This window comes from Narcine bancroftii, chromosome 4 (assembly GCF_036971445.1).
Source record: "Narcine bancroftii isolate sNarBan1 chromosome 4, sNarBan1.hap1, whole genome shotgun sequence".
NCBI lineage: Eukaryota > Metazoa > Chordata > Chondrichthyes > Torpediniformes > Narcinidae > Narcine > Narcine bancroftii.
Window position 1 is genome coordinate 7,398,602 of NC_091472.1, and position 22,934 is coordinate 7,421,535.

The following is a 22,934-nucleotide window of genomic DNA, read 5'->3' on the forward strand; positions in this document are numbered from 1 at the left end:
GCCAACAGTCCCGGGTCAGTTTGTGCCAACGGGGCAGGAGGAAGCACCTACGGTCCTGCTAACGCGACTTTGCGAGAAGATGGAAATCTTGCCCCCCTCCCCCCCCCGTACCAACCTCACACTGCAGTCCAGTACTATCCTACATCCCGAAGGATCTCAAAAACTGCAAATGCCCCTTCAGGGTCCATACAAGTTTTTACAACACAACAGGACGATGTGCCTTTTTAAAATTGGGGGTAAGCAGGAAAAGTTCACAGCTGACTGCTTCAAACTGACACACCTTGACCTCAACTAACCAGTAACTGTTACAGCTCCACGGTGGAGAGGTCGGCCTCCCAAACGTATGAACTGTTTACAAACTGTGGATTCGGCACCTCCAAACACCGATTCTGGGGTGGGGGTGGGGGTGGGGGTTTCATGTAGCGGGCTGCACTGATCCACAAGCGAACCAGGTCACGGAGGTGCAGGCTCATACTGGGTGGAAGGAACTGAAAAGGATCATGGGAGTGGTGCTGATAAGCTCTCGGAGAGTTTCAGTAATGTCACTTGGTCGATACAACTCACTCACAGCTTCTGTGTGGTTTTTTTTTAATTTTATTGCTGCACAGCAGAACAACCACACTCATATCCATGGGCAGTGATGTCAAATGTTTGGTAGGGGTCTGCATCCTCTGTGCCATGGTTGCTCTAGGTAACCAATAGTTTTGGTTGCTAATGGTCCAAAATGTTGCTACGGGCACACATATAGACAATTATATTGGATTCTTGCAGGAACGGTAATATTGAGTGGCTAACTTCCTGCCTGGGTTGGAACCAGACATTCAATATTACCGTTCCTGCAAGAATCCAATATAATTGTCTATGTGTGTGCCCGTAGCTAACTTCCTGCCTGGGTTGGAACCAGACAATCTATTCAGTCCCTTCAGGAGCCAACCATTGTGACTGCAGCTTCCAGGTGGGAGAAAACAGAAGAATATTCCCTGTGCCCGATCTCCAAGGTTTCTTGATTGGAGAGAAGACTTAATGACCTTGGGTGTTAACCAGAGCACAACAGTCAGATGAAATCCAGTGTTGGAAAGTGTACAGTCATCCACTTTGCCAGAAGGAATAAAAGGGCAGGCTATTTATTTGGATGGAGAGAAAATTCAATATTTGGAGGTACATAGGGACTTGGGAGACCTTGTGCAGGGTCCCCTAAAGCTTAACCTCCAGGTTGAATTGGTGGTGAAGAATGTGAATGAAATGCTGGCACTCATATCCAGAGGAAGGAGATATCAGAGCAGGGACGCGATATTGAGTCTTTATAAGGCGCTGGTGAGGCCTCACCTTTGGAGTAAGATTTGGGCTCCTTATTTAAGAGAGGTTGTACTGGTGTTGGAGAGGGTTCAGAAAAGGTTCACAAGACTGATTCCTGGAATGAAGGGATTAGCATAGGAAGAACGTTTGACAGCTCTTGGTGCAGCCAATACGAGGACGCTGTGAGGAAGGACAATAACCTAGAGTCCTCCGGTTACCGGGCACTGAGGAGCTGAGATGGAGGGGAAGCCCCTCAAACAACAGAGGGGGAGTAAGGACATGGTGCCTCAGTGGAGGCAATAGTTTAAATAGATATTGTAACAATGTACAGTGATGGGAAGGTATGGACACGACCCTAAAGGTGCGAAAGGATTTAGAATGGTAAATAATATTATTATGAATAAATTCTATCTTTGATTTTAAAAAATCCAACTTCTGCAGAATTCACAAACCAATGTCTCTGTCTGTACACTGAGTTAAACAATAAGGTCTGCAGACCCGGAGGTGGGGGGGGGGGGGGGGGGGGGTCGAGTGCCAATACACAAACATGCTGGAGAAACTCAGCAGGTCACACAGCAAGCAGGCGTAGGTTACCCTTGACTACCTGTGGACTCTGCGTGTCCTGCTGTGTTTTTCCAGCATGTTCGTGCAGACCATCTGTGGGTTGCATCACCTCCCTGTGAGAGAGACCCCTCAAGGACAATGTATAAAATGTCCCTACCATGTGCCAATCTACAAGGGCAGGAGGAAAATGTTCTGCTTCAGCTCTCTGACCCCCAAGGTAACAAATGGATTATAATATAGCACATTAGATTCACTGCTTTAGATCTTGGGTGTCAATGTCCCTGCCAGCTCTTATCAGGTTTATTGCCTTCCATGGATGCTGACGGATCCCTGAATCCCCCTCCATCACTGTGTGTGGCTCAATTTTGCCAGGCATCTACAGACTTCTTGTCGATCACCTTTCTTTGATTCCTAGTCTTAAATACCACAAAGAGAGGCCATTCAGCCCAACTAATCCATGCTAACTGAGATGCCCCTTATTTGGCTCATAGCCCTCTAAAAAAAAATGTCCTGAAGTTTTAGACCAGTGGTTCTCAACCTTTTTCTTTCCACTCACATCCCACGTTAAGTAATCCCTAGGCCAGCGGTGCTCTGTGATTAATAAGGGATTGTTTAAGGTGGGATGTGAGTGGGAAGGAAAGGTTGAGAATCATTGCTCTAGACCCAATTGTTCCTGAAATATTTTGCTTGAGAAAAATGGTCAGTGGCCCATTTCCTTTTGAGATCAGAAACCATGCACATAACGAGTCCATGAGGGACGATTAAAACAGTGGTTTTCAGACTTTTTCTTTCCACTCACAGACCACCTTAAGCAACCCCTTACTAATCACAGAGCACTGATGGCACAGGGATTACTTAAGGTGGTCTGTGAATGGAAAAAAATAGTTTGAAAACCACTGTTTTAATCGTCCCTCATTGACTCATTTCCTAATCTGGGGCAAACTATTTTATCACTGCCCCCTCATGATTTTATAAACCTCTCTGAGGTCCCCCTCAGCCTCCCTCACTCCAGAGAGAACAGTCCAAGCCTATCCAACCTCTCCTTGTAGCTCCTTGGAACATTCCTACGTGGTACAGGCCCTTTGGCCCACAATGTTGTGCTGACCTATAAAAACCTATTCAGCAATTTAAACCTTGCCTACCTTACCCCTATAACCCTCTATTTTTCTTGCATTCATGTGTCTGTCTTAAAGTCTTTTGTGTTTTCCTGTTGTACTAGCCTCCACCACCATCCCTGGCAATGAATTCCAGGCCCCCACCGTACCCTTGACATCTCCACTAAACATTCCTCCCCTCACCTTGCACAGATGTCCTCTGGTGTTTGCTGCTATCGCTGTGGGAAGAATGTATAGGCTGTGCACCCTGTTTATGCCTCACATAATCTTGTCTTCTTCTTTGGCTTGGCTTCGCGGACGAAGATTTATGGAGGGGGTAAAAAGTCCACGTCAGCTGCAGGCTCGTTTGTGGCTGACCAGTCCGATGCGGGACAGGCAGACACGATTGCAGCGGTTGCAAGGGAAAATTGGTTGGTTGGGGTTGGGTGTTGGGTTTTTCCTCCTTTGCCTTTTGTCAGTGAGGTGGGCTTTGCGGTCTTCTTCAAAGGAGGCTGCTGCCCGCCAAACTGTGAGGCGCCAAGATGCACGGTTTGAGGCGTTATCAGCCCACTGGCGGTGGTCAATGTGGCAGGCACCAAGAGATTTCTTTAGGCAGTCCTTGTACCTTTTCTTTGGTGCACCTCTGTCACGGTGGCCAGTGGAGAGCTCGCCATATAATACGATCTTGGGAAGGCGATGGTCCTCCATTCTGGAGACGTGACCCATCCAGCGCAGCTGGATCTTCAGCAGCGTGGACTCGATGCTGTCGACCTCTGCCATCTCGAGTACCTCGACATTAGGGGTGTGAGCGCTCCAATGGATGTTGAGGATGGAGCGGAGACAACGCTGGTGGAAGCGTTCTAGGAGCCGTAGGTGGTGCCGGTAGAGGACCCATGATTCGGAGCCGAACAGGAGTGTGGGTATGACAACGGCTCTGTATACGCTTATCTTTGTGAGGTTTTTCAGTTGGTTGTTTTTCCAGACTCTTTTGTGTAGTCTTCCAAAGGCGCTATTTGCCTTGGCGAGTCTGTTGTCTATCTCATTGTCGATCCTTGCATCTGATGAAATGGTGCAGCCGAGATAGGTAAACTGGTTGACCGTTTTGTAGACTTCTATTAATTTACCTCTCATCCTTCTTCACTCCAAAGAGAAAAGCCTTCGCTCTGCTAACCTTGCCTCATTAGATATTTTCTCCGATCCAGGCCACATCTTGGTCAATCTCCTCCGCACCCTCTCCACAGCTTCTACACCCTTCCTGTAATGAGGTGAACGTATTCCGAGTGTCGTCTCACCAGTGTTTTATAGTGCTGCAACATTAGTCAAGTCAAATTTATTATCATCTGATTATATAAGTACAACCCGACGAAACAATGTTCTCCGGTCCTCGGTGCAAAACACACAGACACACAATACACATACTGGACAGGTATTCATCTGTACAAATAAATAAATTTTGTAAATATGAGAGTCTTGGATTACCTCACGACTCTTCAGGCCCCCGTCTAATGAAGGCCGGAACACCTAACTGCCTTCAACCTGCGCAGCAACCTTGAGAGATCTATATCTCAGAAGCATTGCTGTGAATCTATTTCTAAACCTGCTCCATCTTATCCACAGAGTGCAGAGATTTACTCCGATGTTGCCTGGACTTCAGGAACTGAGTTACAGGGAAAGATTAAGCAGGTTAGGACTTGATTAGGGGAGATTTGATAGAGCTATTTAAAATTATGAAGGGGATAGAGAGTAAATATAGGTTGGCTTTTTTCCACTGAGGGTAGGTGAAATACAAACCAGAGGACATGGGTTAAGAATAAAAGAGGAAAAGTTTAGGGGGAACTTGAGAGGGAACTTCTTCACATGGAAAGTGGTGGGAGTGTGGAACGAGCTGCCAGCTGAAGTGGTGAATATGGGCTCTATTTTAACATTTAGAAGAATTTGAACAGGTACATGGATGGGAGAGGTCTGGATGGCTATGGACTTGGTGAAAGTCAGTGGGACGAGGCAAAAACAGATGGGTCGGCACAGACTAGAAGGCCCGAAGGGGCCTGTTTCTTTGGTGTAATGTTCTATGGTCCTTTTCTATTGCATAATGACCAGAACTTCACATAGTATTCCAAATGGGATCTGACAAACAATTTATTCAACTGCAGCATTCCGCTCCAGCTCCCACAACGAATGCCTTGGCTGATGAAGGCAATTAGACCATATGCCTTTTACATCATTCTGTCTGGCAGTGTTGGCACTTTCAGGGAAGCATGTAACAGTACCCCAAGGTGTTGTTATTCATCAGCGCTCTCCAGGGCCCTGCCATTCACCACTCATGTCCTAGTTACTGGTAAAGTGAGATGATAAAGTAAGGATTGGGAGCAGGAGACAGCCATTGACTAGATCATGGCAGATCTAGCCGTGGGCTGGGCCCACCTTTAGATTTTTGCATTTTAAATATGAACATACAGCATGGCAACAGGCCCTTCTGGCCCACGAACCCATGCTGCCCAATTAACCTACAATCCCCGTACAATTTTGGAGGGTGAGAAGAAACCCACACAGGCACAGGGACAACGTAAAAGCTTCCTACAGACAGCGCCAGATTTGAACCCAGGTCACTGGTGCTGTAATAGTGCGGTTCTAACCATTGCCTGCCTGCGCCAACCTCTTTCGCCTACTTGCCTTTCCCTAGAACTCATAATTCCCCTACTAAGCAAAAATCTAATTGTGCTTAATCAGTTGTTAACGAGGCAGCCCCTTCCTCTTCCTTCGGCTGAGAATTCCACTCTCCAGGAGAAGTAGTTCCTCTCATCTCTGTCCCAAGCCTACAGCCTCGAATCTTGAGGCTATGTCAAAGTTCAGATTGATGGTCAGAGTGCATACATGACATCACGTACAACCCCGAGATTCTTTATCCTGCGGGCCAGGCAGAATTTCTAATTACCTGCAAGTGTAAATTGTAGTCAGGGAGAAAGAACTATTAACAACAGAAAGAAATGTAAATAAACCGTGAGTGTAAATACAGAAATATAAATATTCAGGAATAAATAATGAGAAAAGTACCAGTCTTTAAACAAGTCCCCTGGTTCTCGTATCACCCACCAGAGGAGACAACTTACCACTCAGTATGTTAAGTATCCCTTTCACAATTTTAAGTTTCAAAGATATCCCCACTCATTCTTCGGAACTTCAGCTCATCTAATATAAATTCAATGTTCACTTTCCCAGTTGACCTCGTTTATTGCCTTTGGAAAGGGGGTGCACAGTTGTTTCTTGAACTGCTGTAGTCCTTCAGGTGATAGTGTTACAAAGGATAAGTTCTGGAACCAGTAATGACTCTCTTCCAAGTCAATACAGAAGGTGAAAGGCGAGAGGTTGCGTGACTTAAAGAGAGGAACCTGCAAGTTCAAAGATTCCTTTTATTGTCATATAATAATGTAATATACTTCAACTTTTGTCTGCCATGAGCATTGCCCAGCAGCCCTAATAACAGGAGAAAGAGAAGCAAAAGAGAGTCCCTTCAGAGTCACTGAGTGTCCGTGGATTTGCCTTCAGCACCCTCGCGGCCTCTGCAGCCGCACAGATCCATCGGCAACCCGAGCTCCAGATCCGAACCTCCGACGCAATCGTGGAAGGCTTACCCTCAGCACCCCTTTGAATCCCGCTTCCGAAACCTGTTTGCTGTGAGCCAGTCTCCAGCAGATCGCTTCCAGTGCAGCTCCTTCACCTGCCGGTCGCCAGCAGGCTCCAGCCTGTGTGGGTCTCTTAGCGACTGCCACACCAGTCCACAACCATGGCCACTGTCCCGTGGGGTGACCTCCCTGATGTTTCACCTTCTCAACGAGAGGTGTTCCCCCAGTTTCTGGTCCTCTGCGCCGGCTCGCTGCTCCCCAGAGTCTGCAAGCCCTTATGGCCCGCTGCCAAGCGCAGGGGCCGCCATCTTGGGGGATGCCATCTTGGGCACAGACCCATGGTTGCAGGATTTTAATTTAGAAACACCTTTGGATCCTTAAACAGGTGATTTAATGTCTATACAGAGCCACCAGCATTACGACCAGGCGGTTGAACCCTGGGGAGCATCTGTGTGTCTCTGCTCTCCACTGTCCCGGGTCCACACCACCAGCAACAACTCCAGCTAAAATGTTGACCAACCATTTCTCTCCACGGATGCTGCCTGACCTGAGGAATTGTGTAAACGAGCAGGAAGGATTGCATTATAGTATTAATGGTAAGACTCTTGGGGTCTGAGTCAAAGCAGCTGTACAGGATGGCTCAGTGGTTAAGAAGGTGTACAGTGTATTGACCTTCATTAATCGTGGATTTGAATTTAGGAGCCGAGAGGTAATGTTGCACCTACATAAGACCCTGGTCAGACCGCACTTGGAGAACTTTGCTCAGTTCTGGTCACCTCACTATCAGAAGGATGTGGAAGCCATAGAAAGGGGGCAGAGGAGATTTACAAGGATGTTGCCAGGAAGAGAGAACTCAGTTTCTTCTCTTGGGAGAGTGAGAAGTGGCCTGATGGAGGTGTGTAAGATGATGAGAGGCATTGATCGTGTAGATAGAGGCTTTTCCCCCAGGACTGAAATGGTTGCCACAAGAGGACTTTAAGGTACTGGCGAGTAGGTACAGAGGAGATGTCGGGTGCTGGGTATGTGGAACGGGCTGCCGGCAACCATAGTGGAGGCCGATACAATAGCGTCCTTTAAGAGCCTTTTTGATAGGTACATGAAGCTTAGAAAAATAGAGGGCTATGGGTAAGCCTCATAATTTCTACGGTAGAGATGTTCCAGCACAACTTTTTGGGCCGAAGGGCCTGTTTGTGCTGAAGGTTTTCTATGTTTCATTTTGTGTTTAAACTTGTTCACAGCCATTATCAGCTTGAAGAACATTATTATGTCGTGAAGTCATGCAGTATGTGTACAATGGCTGCAGAGGAACTGACTTAACATACCTGTTAAACTGCTTAATGTGTGTCACGGTACTGAATTATGAGTACATTGGCTGAAGAGAAATTAACAGCACTGTCCTGATAAGTGCCCGCTGGGCTGATCAAAGGTGAGGTGCTCAAGACCGATAAAGGACATGCCTGCACATGAGGTAGCTGTGAACCCCATAATCAAAGGTGTCTGGCTGAAATATACCAGTGTACCTGACAACTGAAGTGCAAGGATCAACTTCGGACCTTGTTTGGGTCTCACTTGGTTTAGAAGCAAGACTGTGTATATTAATTGAGCCATTCAAGCTTGAGAATAAATAAAAGCAGTGGTTCACAACCTTTTACTTTCCACTCACATCCCACTTTAAGTAACCCCTATGGCATCGGTGTCCTGTGATTAGTAAGGGATTGCTTAAGGTGGGATGTAAGTGGAAAGAAAAAGTTTGAAATCCACTGCTTTAATTGTACCTCATTGACTCGTTATGTGCACGGTTTCAGAGCTCCAAAGGAAATCCTGCAACCATGTGATGTGAGTGGAAAGAAAAAGGTTGAGAACCACTGATCTACGCTTTATTTCTTCTACTGGAGTGCATGATCATACAACCGCACCCCCCCCCCCCCCACCTCCACTGCACTCCTTCGGCCATTTTCTGCACAGTCCCCTAAACTGGCTCATTCCTTCAGGTCCAGGTGTTTCAGGTCCAGGTGTTGGATGTAGCGTAGGGTTTACTTAAAGTGGTAGGTGAGTGAAGAGAAAAGGGTTGAGAACCACTGGTGTTTGTTTTGAAGCCTGTTGGGTCTAATGTTACTCCCTAGGTCTGAACTGAGGAGAGGACGGTGCTCCAAAGACCTGCGGGGCCCCTCCCATTGTCTGCTTCTTTCACACACAAAGCCTTCACCGAGAAATTTCCGTTCTCTTTGCAGTTACAAATCGAACGAAGATTACGTTTACGTGAGGGGGCGGGGAAGAGGGAAGTACATCTGCGAGGAGTGTGGAATTCGATGTAAGAAGCCAAGCATGCTGAAGAAGCACATTCGCACCCACACAGATCTCCGTCCTTTCATGTGCAAGTTCTGCAATTTTGCCTTCAAAACAAAAGGTGATTTTTTTGCCCGCTGAGCATGTGTGGCTTGCATGGAAGACATCGCTCAATGGTGGCGTGCATGAAAGAAGCAAAAAAAGAAAGATGGAAAAGTTCATGAGAATGATGTTAACCAAGAAGGTTTGCAGATGTTAGGGTACCACCTTATGTTCCATCTCCCAACCAATGGGTATTGGCATCGACCTCTCCAATTTCTATTAACTCCCTCCGAGTCTCTCCTTTTTCCTCTACCGTTTCCCTTCCTCCAGCTTCCCTCCCCACTCCTATCTCCCCCCATCACCTCAGCTTTTTTTCCCACCCTCTTTTGCCCTCCCACCCATACAGATGCTCCTCAACGTACCATGGGGTTGCGTTCTGACAAACCCATCACAAGTCGGAAAAAAAATCATGTCAAAATAGAATACAGGTACACCTTGTGTAACACTGACAGCCCTTTGTCATTCCCAATGCTGATCCCACTCCCCCCCACTCTCCCCCGACAGCACTGTATTAATCCCCACATTGGTCCCACTGCTCTCCTCTCTCCTGTCAGCACTGATTCAGTCCCTGCACTGTCCCAACAGTGCTTTATCAGTCCCTGCAAGCTTTCCGACTGAAGTTAAAGAAGCAATTGATCAGGGCAGCTACAAAGAATTCACCTTAGAGGAGTCATTTGAAAAATCAATGATGCTTTAACATATTACATGGAAGTAAATACCAACAGTCTCGTTGTTGTACCGTCGTTAACTTCAAAAATTTGTTAAGTGGGGGAGCACCTCTATCCATCTTTGACCAGTTAGTCTGTGCTCCTTCTCCCTGCCCCTTTTATTTCACCTCCTCTCTTCTCCCTCCACCTTCTTACTCAGACATAAACCTGCCTGTTTATGCTTCTACCTGACGACGAGCCCAGGCCAGAAACGTGAGTTCCCCTACACTTTCTACGGACACTACGTGATCTGCTGAGCTTGTCCAACATGTTTGTATAATTATTGTCATACACCAAAATTCTTCTTACTTCGACCAAACAGCTGGTTGTAACAAATACTTCCACAGGAAACTTAATTGAATTAAAAATGAACAAGCTAAACCAGTGGTTGTCAACCTTTTCCTTCCCACTCATATACCTCTTTAAATATTCCCTATGCCTTTGGTGCTCTGTGATTAGTGTGGGTGGAAAGAAAATGTTTGAAAACTACTATTTTATTTGTACTTCCTTTACTCATTCTGTGCACGGTTTCAGAACTCCAAAGGAAATGGGTCAACGACAATTTTTCTCAAGCAAAATATTTCAGTAACAATTGGGTCTGGAGCAGTGATTCTCAACCATCCCTTCTCACTCACGTCCCACCTTAAGCAATCTAAATTTAAACCCTTCCTGTCCACGGAACCATAGAACACTGTTTATTGTGCTATTTGTCTAAATTTATATTTTAATAACCTGCTCTAACAATAGCCAAGAATTTACCTACTACATTTTTCTAAGTTCCATGTAACCATCTAATAGTTTCTTAAAAGATTTTGTTAGTTTTGCTGATTTATAACAGCGTTGGATGAATCTGCCAGTTCCAGCTTCGAATGAGGCTGGGAGCATGCAGGCTGGTCAAGCTTCGCTGCGTATACATGTTGATGATCAGTGAGAGTAATCCTTGTGGCTTTAATCTCTCTGTCTAGGAAACCTAACCAAGCATATGAAGTCGAAGGCTCACACAAAGAAGTGCTTAGAGCTGGGAATAGCAATAACCTGCATGTACAGCACCGACACTGAAGAAACAGGCAAGTTTCAGCTCGCAACCCACCCACCCTCCCACCCATTCGGCTTCGGTCCCTCTGTGGTCTACTCAGCCCGTTGTCCCCCCACTCCTCCATGCCCACCACATCATTAACATCAGGCAAGGCCCCTCAACTCTTCCTCTGCTGTATCGAGGACTCCATCGGGGCTGCTTCATGCAACCGGGCCGAGCTTGTCGACTTCATTTGCCTCACAGCCAACTTCCACCCCTGATCTTAAACTCATCTGATCCACCTCCAACACTCTCCCTTTCTGGATCTCTCGGCCTCCATCTCAGGAGACAAGCTTTCTACAGACATATTTCATTCGTTCACTGAGGGTCTCTAGCATTGTGTTTTTACATTTTCTGTCATTAACCTCGAATTCTCTAGTTTCTGTTTGACCATTCCTTCTCTTCCGCCCAGCTCCCCACCCCCTTGCCTCTCCATTCACAGAACTACCCCCTCCCCTATCACCTCAGGCTCTTTTACCCTCCCACCCATATCCACCTCTTGCCTGTGGGCCTGTGCTCCACTCCCTGTCTCCCTCTCTCCACCATTTTATTCAGGCGCTGTGGAGGTCCACCTACCACCCCCCCCCCCCCCCCCCCCATTCTTCTGAACTCGAAAGAGTACAGTGCAAGAGCTGTCAAACATTCCTCGCATGCTAATCCCTTCATTCTAGGACTCGTTCTTGATATGGATCATGTGCAGCCAACAGTTTGAGATTGATTTGGCATCATGTTCTCGGCTCAGATATCTTGCTTCTGTGCTGGATGACAGCACGAAATAAATTGAATTGGTTAGATGGTCACATGTAATGAGATTCAGTGAAGACCTTCATTTTGCCCTGCTATCCAGAAAAGTCAACCCATACGGCAGGTAAATAAATCAATCAATAGAGCAAAATTGCAGAAAGCAGCAAGTTATCACGATGGTCTACAGAGAAAAAGATAGTTAAGAGCAGTACAAGAGCAAAGAACATAGAACAGTACCGCACAATACAGGCCCTTTGGCCCACAATGTTGTGCTGACCTTTGGACCCTGCCTCCCACATTACCCTCCACTTTAAATTCCTCCATGTGCTTGTCCGTTCGTCTCTTGAAATTCACCAACTTACCTACTTCCTCCATTGACCCAGGTCGTTCATTCCATGCACCAACCACTCTCTGGGTAAAATACCTTCCTCTAACATCTCCCTTGAACTTCTCACCATTACCTTAAATCCATGCCCTCTTGTATTGAGCAGTGGTGACTTGTGAAGGAGGCGCTGGCCGTCCACTCTGTCAATTCTTCTTCATATCCTGTACACCTCTATCATGTCTACTCTCATCCCCCCCCTCCAAAAAGTCCTACTTCCCTCAATCTCTGCTCATAATGCATGCTCTCTAAACCAGTTGGCATCCTAGAAAATCTCCTCTGCCCCCTTTCCAACACTTCCTATAATGAGGTGACCAGAACTGGACACATTACTCCAAGTGTGGTCTAACCAGAGTTTTGTAGAGCTGCATCATTACCTCATAGCTCTTAATCTCAATCTCTCAACTGATTAAAGCTAGCACCCCAAAAGCTTTCTGAACCACCCTGTCTACCTGTGAGGCAACTTTCAGGGATCTGTGGACATGGACCCCCCCCACCAGATCCCTCTGCTCTTCCACATGACCAAGAACTCTGCCTTAGAGTTTGACCTTCCAAAGTGTACCACCTTACACTTCTCTGGATTGGACTCCCATCTGCCACTTCTCAGCTCAGCTCTGCATCCTATCAATGTCCCTCTGCAATCTTTGACAATCCATTACACTATCCACAACACCACCAACCTTTATGTCGTCTGCAAACTTAATCTCGAAAAGAGAGGTCCCAGAATTGATTCTTCAGGGACCCTGCTAGACACAGCCCTCCAATCCAAATGTTCTCCCTCCAGCACAGACCTCTGCATTCTACAGGCAAGCCAATTCTGAATCCACATGGCCAAGCTTCCCTGGATCCTATGCCTTCTGGTTTTCTGAATAAGCCTACCTTGTGGAAACTTGTCAAATACCTTACTAAAATCCATGTAGACCACATCCACCACGCTACCTTCATCAATATGTCTGGTCAGTTCTTCAGAGAACTCTATCCGACATGATCTGCCCTTCACAAAGCAATGCTGACTGTCCAATATCAGGCCATGATTTTCTAAATGTCCATAGATCCTATCACTAAGAGTCCTTTCCAACAGTTTGCCCACCACAGACATAAGGCTCACTGGTCTACCACCTTATATCAGTGAGAGGATCATTCAAGAGTCTGATAACAGCAGGAAAGAAACTGTCCTCGAGTATGGAAATTTGAGTTTGTGCATCTTCTGCTCTGTGGGATGAGGGGAGAAGAAACTATGGCCAGGGCAAGGCGGGTCCTCAAATATCTTTGCAGCTTAATCCAAAACGATCCGTGACTGCTTTGTATTTGGGTTTAAACATTAAACATTAAAGCAATGTACAGGCCCTTCGGCCCTCCATGTTGTGCCAAACCATATAAAAGTGCTAAACCCTCCCTACCCTATAGCCCTCTGCTTTCCTTTCGTCCATGTGCCTATCTAATCGTCTTTTACAGGCCCCTAATGTTTCAGCCTCCATCACCACTCCTGGCAAGGCATTCCAGGCCTCAACAACTCTCTGTGTAAAAAACTTCCCCCTGATAATTCCCTCCCTTAATCTTATACACATGTCCTCTAGTGGTTGTTGTTCCCACCCTAGGGAACAGGTATTGGTTGTCCAACCTATCTATGACTCTCAGAATCTTGTAGACCTCTATCAAGTCCCCTCTCATCCTTCTACGCTCCAAAGAGACAAGTCCCAGCTTTGCCTCATAAGACATGCCCTCCAATCCAGGCAACATCCTGGTGAATCTCCTCTGCACCCTCTCCATCGCCTCCACATCCTTCCTATAATGAGGTGACCAGAACTGGATACAATTCTCCGAATGTGGTCTCACCAGAGATTTTTAAGCTGCCACATGACTTCTCTACTCATATACACAATTTCACCCCCCCCCCCCCCCATTAATGATGCCAAGAATCCCATGGGGTTTTTTAATTATCCGATTAACCTGAGCAACTACATTGAGGGATGTATGGACATGAACCCCAAGATTCCTCTGCTCATCCACGCTCTTAATTAACCGACCGTTAGTCCTGCACTCAGCTTTTCGATTTGTCCTTGCAAAATGCTTCCTTTTCTCCTTCCTTCAGGAATACCGGATGAACCAGAGCAAGAAACCTTGAGCGAAGTCCCAGTCCGTCACCAGTTCTCGGATCCTGAGGACACAGATGGCGCAGAGGAGGAGGGTGACGAAGATGAGGAGGACGAAGATGAGGATGAAGATGATCGGCAAGGGGACAGCACACCGACCACCAGGTCTCGAAGTGCCAGCCCCTTAGCCCGAGGTGCGAAGCCCCCCTCTTCCACCTTCAGCATTGCCTCGGCCTTGCCATTCGATGCTCCACATTCAAGCAGTCAGTCTTCCCTTGTCAGTTATCTCGTGGCAGTGCCACGGATCCAAGTGACTCAGCTCACGCCGCACAATTACTCTTATGCAGGGACTGCGCTGACAGATTACCAGAGACAGTTGCACAACAGGTTGATGGAATCAGTGGATCAACTTGTACCAGCCGCAACTAGCTTCTGGCGGTCGCAGAATGAAGACGGGTCTTCGAGGGAGGACAGCTCCAGAGAAATGTCCCCCTCCGGAGACACGGGCTCGAGCGCTCACCCATCACCGGTCTATGAGGGGTCTCCAGGGAGGGACACGTCACCGACCTCTCGCAGGTACCTGTCCCCCAAGAGGGATCTCTCGCCCAGGCCCCACCTGTCTCCCAGGCGGGAGATGTCGCCCTTGAGGCACCGGTCTCCGAAGAGGGAAGGCTACCTGAGTGAGTGGTCCCCGAAGCAGGAAGTTTCCCCCCGCAGGCACTTCCTCCCGAGAAGAGAGATCTCGTCGCCGAGGCTGGCCTCTCCGGTGAAAGACCTCTCTCCAAGAAGGGATGCGTCTCCCAGGAGGGATTGCAGGGAAAGGAGGCACATGCCATCACTCAGAACAACATCGCCACGGCGAGGGTCGTTCCAAAGTGAACACGCACTGGGCCACTTTGTGCAGCATTCAGATATTAACCTGGTAAGTATTTTTGAACTTGAACATACAGCGCGGTAACAATCCCTTCTGGCCCACAACCCCTAAAACCCAATTAATCTAAGACAAACTAAATCAGAGAATCACTTAAGGACTCTTACCTGTGCACTATTGATTTTCTTTTTTATTCTCTCTGTATTGCACAGTCAGTTTATTTACATTCGTTTTCTGTTTACACATATACTCTGTGTGCAATTTATTTTTTGCACTACCAATTAGTGGTCATTCTGCCACGCCCACAGGTAAAAGGATCTCAGGGTTGTATGTGATGTCATGTATGTGCTCTGACAAGAAATCTGAATCCTGACTCTCGTGGATTTTGAAGGGTGGGAGGAAATCAGAGCACCCGGGGAAACCCACAGGGAGAACGTACAAACTCTTTACAGGCAGTGCGGGATTCAAACCTGGGTCGCTGGCGCTGTAATAGCGCTGCGCTAATTTCAACACTCCATTCCCTGTGTCTTTCTGGAAACCTCGCAAATGCCCCTGGCAGCCTGTTCCAAGCACTCTCTGTGCATAAACCTGCCCAGCACACCTAATTTAAATGTTCCACCCCCCCCCCCCACCCCACCTCCCCACTTCATCTTCAACCCTTGTCCTCTTGTGTTTGACACTTTTACCCTAGGACAAAGATACTGTCCAGACCTGCCATTTTTTGGCTAAGCCCCCCCCCCCTCCCCCACCCTCCCGGGACTCTGCTCAGTTTATGGGCCCTCTTCCCTGTGAAGCAGTCAAGTCTAGCTAATGTAAAAACACAAAATGTTGGAGAATCTCAGCAGGTCAAACACGGTCCTTGATGTAACAAAGGCAAAGATGTAGAAGCGACGTTTGGAGTTTGAGACCTTCGTTGAAGAAGGTTTAGTTGTTCAGTAGGTTCAGTCAAGTTTAGCTGGTTTCTTCTGAAATAAAAATGTTACGAGGTGAAAAGCAAACAAGGTTTTTGCGAGAATGTGCTGTGGCCCCCAGGGAGGCCATGAAACTCCTGTTGGGAGTGGCTGGTCCAGGTAAAAGATTCTGCAGTGACAACTCTACAATTTATTGAATAATGTGAATTATTCTATATATTATTATATATATTATTATTATATATATATATGTTATATATATAATTATAAACAGAAATCCCACTCTCACAAATCAGGCAGGGGGTAGAAGATGAAGGTTGAGCATGTCCCACCAAATAAATACAGTCAAATTCCACTAGAGGCCAAATTTGGAATAATGTCACTGAACTACAGGAAAGATAGCAATAAGACTGAAAGAGTCCCGAGGAAATTTACTAGGATGTTGCTCGGGACTTGAGGAACTGAATCACAGGGTAAGGTTCAACAGGTTAGGACTGGAGCGTGGAAGAATGAGGGGAGATTTGGGAGAGAAAGTATGAGGGGTGTACCGCTGCCAGCGTTTCCAGAAAGGAAACGCCTGACTCAGGTTGAGACAAGCGGAAAACCTGTTTTATTCCCTTTCCAGCCAACTTTTATGTCATTTGTCCCAAAACCAGGAGTGACATCATGACGCTCTTGGTTTGCGGGCTTCATCCCGAGGTAGAGGGGGGTCCGGCGCGGAACCCCCGGGACGTGTGGTCAGCCGCCATATGGGGAAGATTCGCATGTGGGACGCCTCCCCCCGGATGCCGCTATAAGGGGTATTTTTTTCCATTGAGAGTAGGTGAGATACAAACAAGCGGATATGGTTTAAGGGTGAAAAGTTTAAAGGGGACGGGGTGGGGGGGGGGGGAGCTCTTCACGCAGAGTGTGGTGGGAGTGAATTTTTAAATGCTGGCTCACTCTTGACATCTTGGACAGGTACATGGACGGGAGGGATATGGTCCAGGTGCAGGTCAGTGGGATGAGGTATAAAAATAATTCAATACAGAATTGAAGGACAGAAGGGTCTGTTTCTGTGCTGTAGCGATCTATGGTTCTAATCCAGTATGTTTGAGATATGGTGGGACCTGATTTTCTGGACTATTCACTGCTAATCCCCTGTTAATAACTGACAAAGGGCACAGATCCAAAATGGACACTGCACAACCTGCTGAGTTTCTCCAGGACATTTGTGTGTTGCACTGACCTCAGCATCTGGTAGCAAGCCATTAGGACTTCCAAGTGAGTGATCAGTTCGTGGAGGTGAGAGGTTGCAGTTTGCTTTTTGACTCTGAATCTCTCCTTCACTTGCAGAGACAATCCCAGCAGAACCTGTACGATACCAGTCGGGCGACAGCATGGTCCTGGTACAGTGAAAATGCCCAAGGAGACCAAAGCCACTCCCTGCTCTCCGAGGCACAGACAGGCTGTCTCTTCACCCACCTGCCCCTGCACTCCCAGCAGCAGGTGAGGGCACCCTACCACATGATTCCGATCGGGGGCATCCAAATGGTCCAGACTGGGGCTTCGGCCTTCCCCGGGATCCTGCCTGCTTCCCAGTTGCCCCTGCGGAGGAGGCGGAGGGAGGAGAGCATCATCGACGAGGCCACCCACTGCGTCATTGAAAGCATCAAGGAGATGGACATCTTCTCCAAGGCAGAGGAGACCCCGGCGCCTTCCCCCATGGCCATCTCGCCGCCCAGGCCCAACGCGGCCGAGGGGTCGCCAGGCACGACCCAGCTTGGAAAGTGGGAGCGAGGCCTGGGGGAAGACCAACCCCCTCAGCGTCTCCTGCTGGACCAGTCCCGAGCCTATGCGGCCCAGCCCCGAGCGGACAGCGCCCCGGAGGCCTTCGAGCGGCCCCATCCACAGGAAAACGACCGGGGCAGAGAGAAGGCGGCCTGCCGGTTGCAGAGCTCAGAGCCTTCTGGGGGGCCGGGCCCCTATCACGATGAGGCTCCCCCCTCCTTCCTTCGCCAGCACGCCGAGGCCCACCTCGGAGGCGAAGGATCTCTGGACAGCAGGCCCGGAAACCCAAATGGGACACGATGACCCAAACCATCAGACTTACTCCAGGCACTCCTTGCCCTCAGTAAGCATGGAGACTCGTCAGGTGAGGAATGGGTAGTGGTCACACCAGCTACTCTAATCTTTTACCCAACAAAACTATTCTGTAGATGGAGATATTTTCTATTTGTTTTACAAAGAAAAAAACGAACCCTGACCAAAATTAACTTGCAGGCTTACCTTTTTTGTCCTGTTGCCTTCCTTTCTTCAGTGTTGCAAATATATTGTGCCTTTTATTTTTGCTTGCACTTTTCCTCTTATAAATGACAAGAAGGGAGAACCTGTACATATTTTAAAAATTGTGTACTTGCTTAGGAAGTGTACTGTTTTCTTTTTAGAGCACTTGGTGGGGTTCGGGGAGATCGGGGTACTGTCTTAAACGATGTTTACGGATTCATTTGAAACGGTTGAAACTTTTTTTTTGTTTGGTTCAGAGGTAAATGGGCTGGAATATTGTCACACGCGTGAGGTTGCACTAAAAATGTATTTTTATACAATTGAACTACTCTTGTGTACAGAGAATAATTCTGTGATACTAATATTTATTACTTTTCATTTTATAAATGGCAAGCGCGTTCCCCCTCCCTCCCCTCCCTCCCGCCCAGCCGGAGGCGCACCTTGCGTGAAACATCGCTGTAAATAGTTTGCTACTGAGATCTGAAAATGTGAGCTCTTCCACGTGACCCAGCGCCACCTGACAATCTAAATCGTTGCAAAGGGTTGTCCGAAACACTCTTCCAGTTAAGGCCAGGCAAGATTACGGGCAGGAGAGAAACTCTCTCCAAATTAAAGTTGATCCATTTGAAGGAGATAGATCCAGTAATGCTTCGAATGTATGTTTCTTTTTACTTCATATGTTCTCATCCCTCCCTGTCCCTCTCTCTCTCTCTTCTCTTTCTTTCTTTCCCCTTCTCTTTCTCACCTCTCTCTTTCCCCCTTCCCCTCTGTCACCCTTCTGTCACCCCCCTTCCTTCCCCCTCTCTCCTTCTATCTCTTCCTCTCTCTCTCTTTCTCTCCTCCCCAGCCACCTCTCACAATGCTAGATGGGAGGGTGTTGGCAATCGTGTCTTCAGGTGCCAGCTAGACGGTCTCTGTAAGACCACAAAGGTTGTTCTTCTCAACAGAAATCTTGCTTCCACCACTCCCATCTGACTAAGATAAAAAGGATGGAAACCTTCTCCCCTTTATCCCCAACCTGTCTTCAAATAACTGCTGGGGAGGCAGTGAATTACCCTGCCTAATTCCTGAGCTATTACAAACAAAATTCCCCTACGCAGTTCCCTCCAGACCTTTGAAATTATTCTTTCTTTGGCACCGGGGTCTAATTCCTGGAGCACGGAGTGCCTCCCTTCCAGTCACGCGCCATCCTGACTTTCATAGCGACTTCTCTCTACATCTTGGCCCTGACCAGCACTATGGGCACGCCGTCAACAGGAGGAGTCCAGTGATTCGAAGAAGGCAGCTCATCTCTACCTTCTCCCAGTTCAGGAGCCGGCAATTAAATGTTGACCTGACCAGCGGTGATCAGATCCTTGAAAGAAAAAGAATTAAAATACGAAATAAAACGACCACTTTCTCATATTTTCTGCTCCTGGTTTACCCTGAAGAAATTCCAGTTTTGACAATGGAACGTATCCAAATCATGAAATGTGTTCCTTTTATAATGGCCGCATTAAACGCAGAAATGCTGGAGGAACCCGGCCGGTCTCGTGGAGTCCATAGGAGGTAAAGACCGTTGTTTCAGGCCTGAGCCCTTCATCAAGGTACTGAGTTCCTCCAGCGTTTCCTCACAGCGCCTGCGGACTTTTGTGTTTCACACCTTTACACTAATTGCCGTTTTGAGGACATTAAGTTGGAACCGAGATGATAATGCCCACAACTTTTGCAAAGGTTGACCCAACATTGATTATGCACTTAAAAAAAAAGATTGGAAACTCTATGACTGCATAATGATGTAATCATTTGAATTCAATTTTTAATCGAGATTCTTGCTGTATTCATAAATGAAGAGATTATTAGTGATTTTTAAATATAGTGGTGTTGGCATTAATTAAATTGTACCTGGGCTGTGTGCATCATTTTAAAGCTTTAAATACAATGGTTTAAGAAAAAAAAAACACTTTAAAAGATATTTTAAACTTATAAGTGAATGTTTTTTTGTGTATGGTGCTTGATATATTCGCAGAGAGAAAATAATACATTCCAAAAGAAATTGTACATATTGTATATTTCAAGTGAGCTATCTGTGCAATGTATGTGCAATTACTTATAAACCGATACCGTTGCCACGTTCCCCTGTTATTGAACTTTACTGTACAACAGAGACTTTAACAACAAGCTTGATTAAAAGCACAGAACTTTCATGAAAATAAATATATAAGGGGTTGAAGGGAGGGGTGTTCTGGGGCCGGGGAGGGGCGCGGTGGGGGGGGGGGGGGGTGGGGAAGAGAATCCCTTTGGAAAATGTGTGTATTTGGCGTCCAGTGGAAATAAAATAAGCAGTGGTAACATTTTCTGTGTCCTGTTAGATTTGGCTTTGGCAGGAGGTAAAGTGATGGGTAAAAACACACTGAAATGATGGAGGAGCTGCCGCGCTATCGATCAACCACATTAGACGATTTGGGATTAATAGGCTTTAATCGCCTTAAGACATCAACACATCTCACATGTTGCTGGCCTGGTTCCAAGGCAGGGGTTTGAGTGTGACAGTCTTTATAGGGATTTCCGGGAGGGAGGAGTCACAGGTTCAGGGGGCACCATAGCAACCCAGCATCCATAGGAGATAAAAATATATTGCCGATGTTTCGGGCCTGAGCCCCTCTTCAAGGAATAACCAGAGAATAAGCGTGGATCTCCCAGTGGCCACCCACTTTAATTCCTCATCCCATTCCCATGTCTATCTGTGGTCTCATGCACTGCCAGACTGAGACCACTCACAAATTCTATTACGTGTGTCACGCCCCGAAAGGGGAAGCATGTTGATCTCAGCCCCTGTGTCCACCAAGAAATACCAGCCAGAATGTCTGTCCCAAACGCGACGGCTGGCCCTGGAGTTTTCACTGAAATGCACAGGGAGGTTGGCAGCAGCGAACTTCTGCGCCCCATTATTGATGGTAGAAACACCAGTGAGTGCTACCTTCGTCCCGTTGTCTCCTGGCCGACTGGCAGACAGACAACAGATTTGATCGACCCTGCTGCCAATCTGATGTTGGAGTTACATGGTCCTGCTGCTGTGAGCGGGATACGGTGACCTGTCCTACGGATGTCACACTTTCTTGCTTAGCCCGCCATAGAATGTCAGCACGGGCCGCGACTCTCCACGGGTCACTGAAATCCTCCTCGGCCAGCAGCATGTGGATATCTTCTGGCAACTGCTCCGAGAAAGCCTGCTCGAACATGAGGCAGGGCCTACGCCCTTCCCCTAGGGACAGCGTGGAAGGGGTCCTGTCTCCCAAGCCATCCAAGTGAAGTAAACGGGCCGCTCGCTCACGTCATGAGAGCCAAAGGTATGGACGAGCAGACTCTTGAGAGCCATATACTTACCCTCCTCCGGAGGCTACTGCAGAAAATCAGAAGCTTGTCATTCTGTTTCTTGATCCAGGGCACTCACTATATAGTAGTACCATGTTGAATCAGATGTTATCTGGCCCAACTGGAATTGGGCTTCTGGTTGGTCAAACCGTACACATGGTTGTGAAGTCCAAAACATTGGCAGTTTCAGAGCCACGGCATGTATCAAAGAAAAATTTTCCATGTTGGGGTCCAAATATCGTTTGGACCGTTGGGTCACCAATGTAGTGAAGCATTCTATACTGAGCTACCATAGACATCGGTGTACATGCTTTGGAATCACTGCACATATTATCAAGTTGATGTATACGTAGGGAAGTCGATGTACACGCTGTGGAGTCCAGTGCAAGTCTGACACCTCCAGGCCTGCATGCTGGGCTTAAATACATCGCTACTTCTGTCACATGGACAGGAAGTGATGTCATCAGCCCAGATAAAATCCAGTGTTGGATGCAGGTCAATTTTCCGTGTTTTCCACAGCATGTCCGCCATTTTGGGAGCCGGTTCGCTTGCTGGTAAGTGGGTCGCCACAATCACAGGTTTCTTCATAAAGGCGAATTTTCGTGGATTGAGTATTGGTAAAACGGGTTGTACCTGTACATCTTCGTCTCCTACGGACACTGAAAGACTGGCTGAGTCCCTCCAGCACTTTGGTCTGTTTTTACTACAATCACAGCATCTGCAGACTTTAGTGTTTCACTCCGTAAAGTGATGGGGGCCGGGGCAGGCCCCTCTTTGTCACCCTGCCCCAAGGTGTTCTCTACAACCACTTTTCTCAACTTTTTCTTTCAGTTATGGCCCCCTTGGGAATCTGCTCAAAGTTTGTCGGCCTCCTTTCACTGTGAAGCAGTCAGGTTTAGTTGGCCTTTCCAACTTCTCTCCTACCAGTGACATGTCTGTCCACAGCCTCATGCACTGACAGACTGAGATCACCTGCAAATTGGAGCAACAGCACCTCATCTTCCAACTGGGCACCCTCCAACCGGATGGCATTAAAATTGACTTCTCTGGCTTTCATTAGACACCACCCATCCCTCACTTCTTCCCTTTTCATTTTCCCCTAACCCCATCTCTCCCTTCCCTGTCTCCTTTGGCACAGACATGATAAATTCTCACCTCTCCAATTAACGCCATTTGTTGGTCTGGGCTCCTTTCCCAGCCAGAATTGACAGAATTCTGAGATTTCCTGCTTTTTGCTCATTGTTCTTTTTCGTCAAAGAAGGACTCAAACCCGAAATGTCAGCAATTTATCTTTGTCTTTTACAAACACCGTGAGACTGGCTGAGATCCTCCAGCATTTTGGTGTGTGTTTTACATAAACAAAATATTACCGTATTTTCCGTTGAATAGCACGATCCTTGAAACAAAGTTTTCAGCTTCACGTCGGGTCTGAAATTCTTACCTTGACAACAAAGTCTCAACACTGCTGCCATCTTCCCGCCGTCTCCGACAGAGTCTCGCGCATGCCCCGTTAGTTACCTAAGAAGTCTCAGCGCTCCTCCGCAGGGTCCACCCGCCCGTGCGCAGCCTG

The 22,934-nt window shown here is 47.4% G+C and overlaps 1 protein-coding gene across 1 annotated transcript in view; it reads left to right on the top strand.

Annotated features, from left to right (window-relative positions):
• hivep2a (HIVEP zinc finger 2a) overlaps positions 1-19,863 on the top strand; it is a 32,901-nt gene extending 13,038 nt beyond the window's left edge. The window contains exons 3-6 of the mRNA XM_069930708.1: positions 8,806-8,981; positions 10,635-10,736; positions 13,963-14,885; positions 17,081-19,863. Of these exons, the coding sequence (XP_069786809.1) occupies positions 8,806-8,981; positions 10,635-10,736; positions 13,963-14,885; positions 17,081-17,818 (1,939 nt within the window). The 3' untranslated portion in view covers positions 17,819-19,863. The remainder of the gene's footprint in view (positions 1-8,805; positions 8,982-10,634; positions 10,737-13,962; positions 14,886-17,080) is intronic.
• The last annotated feature ends 3,071 nt before the right edge of the window (positions 19,864-22,934 follow it).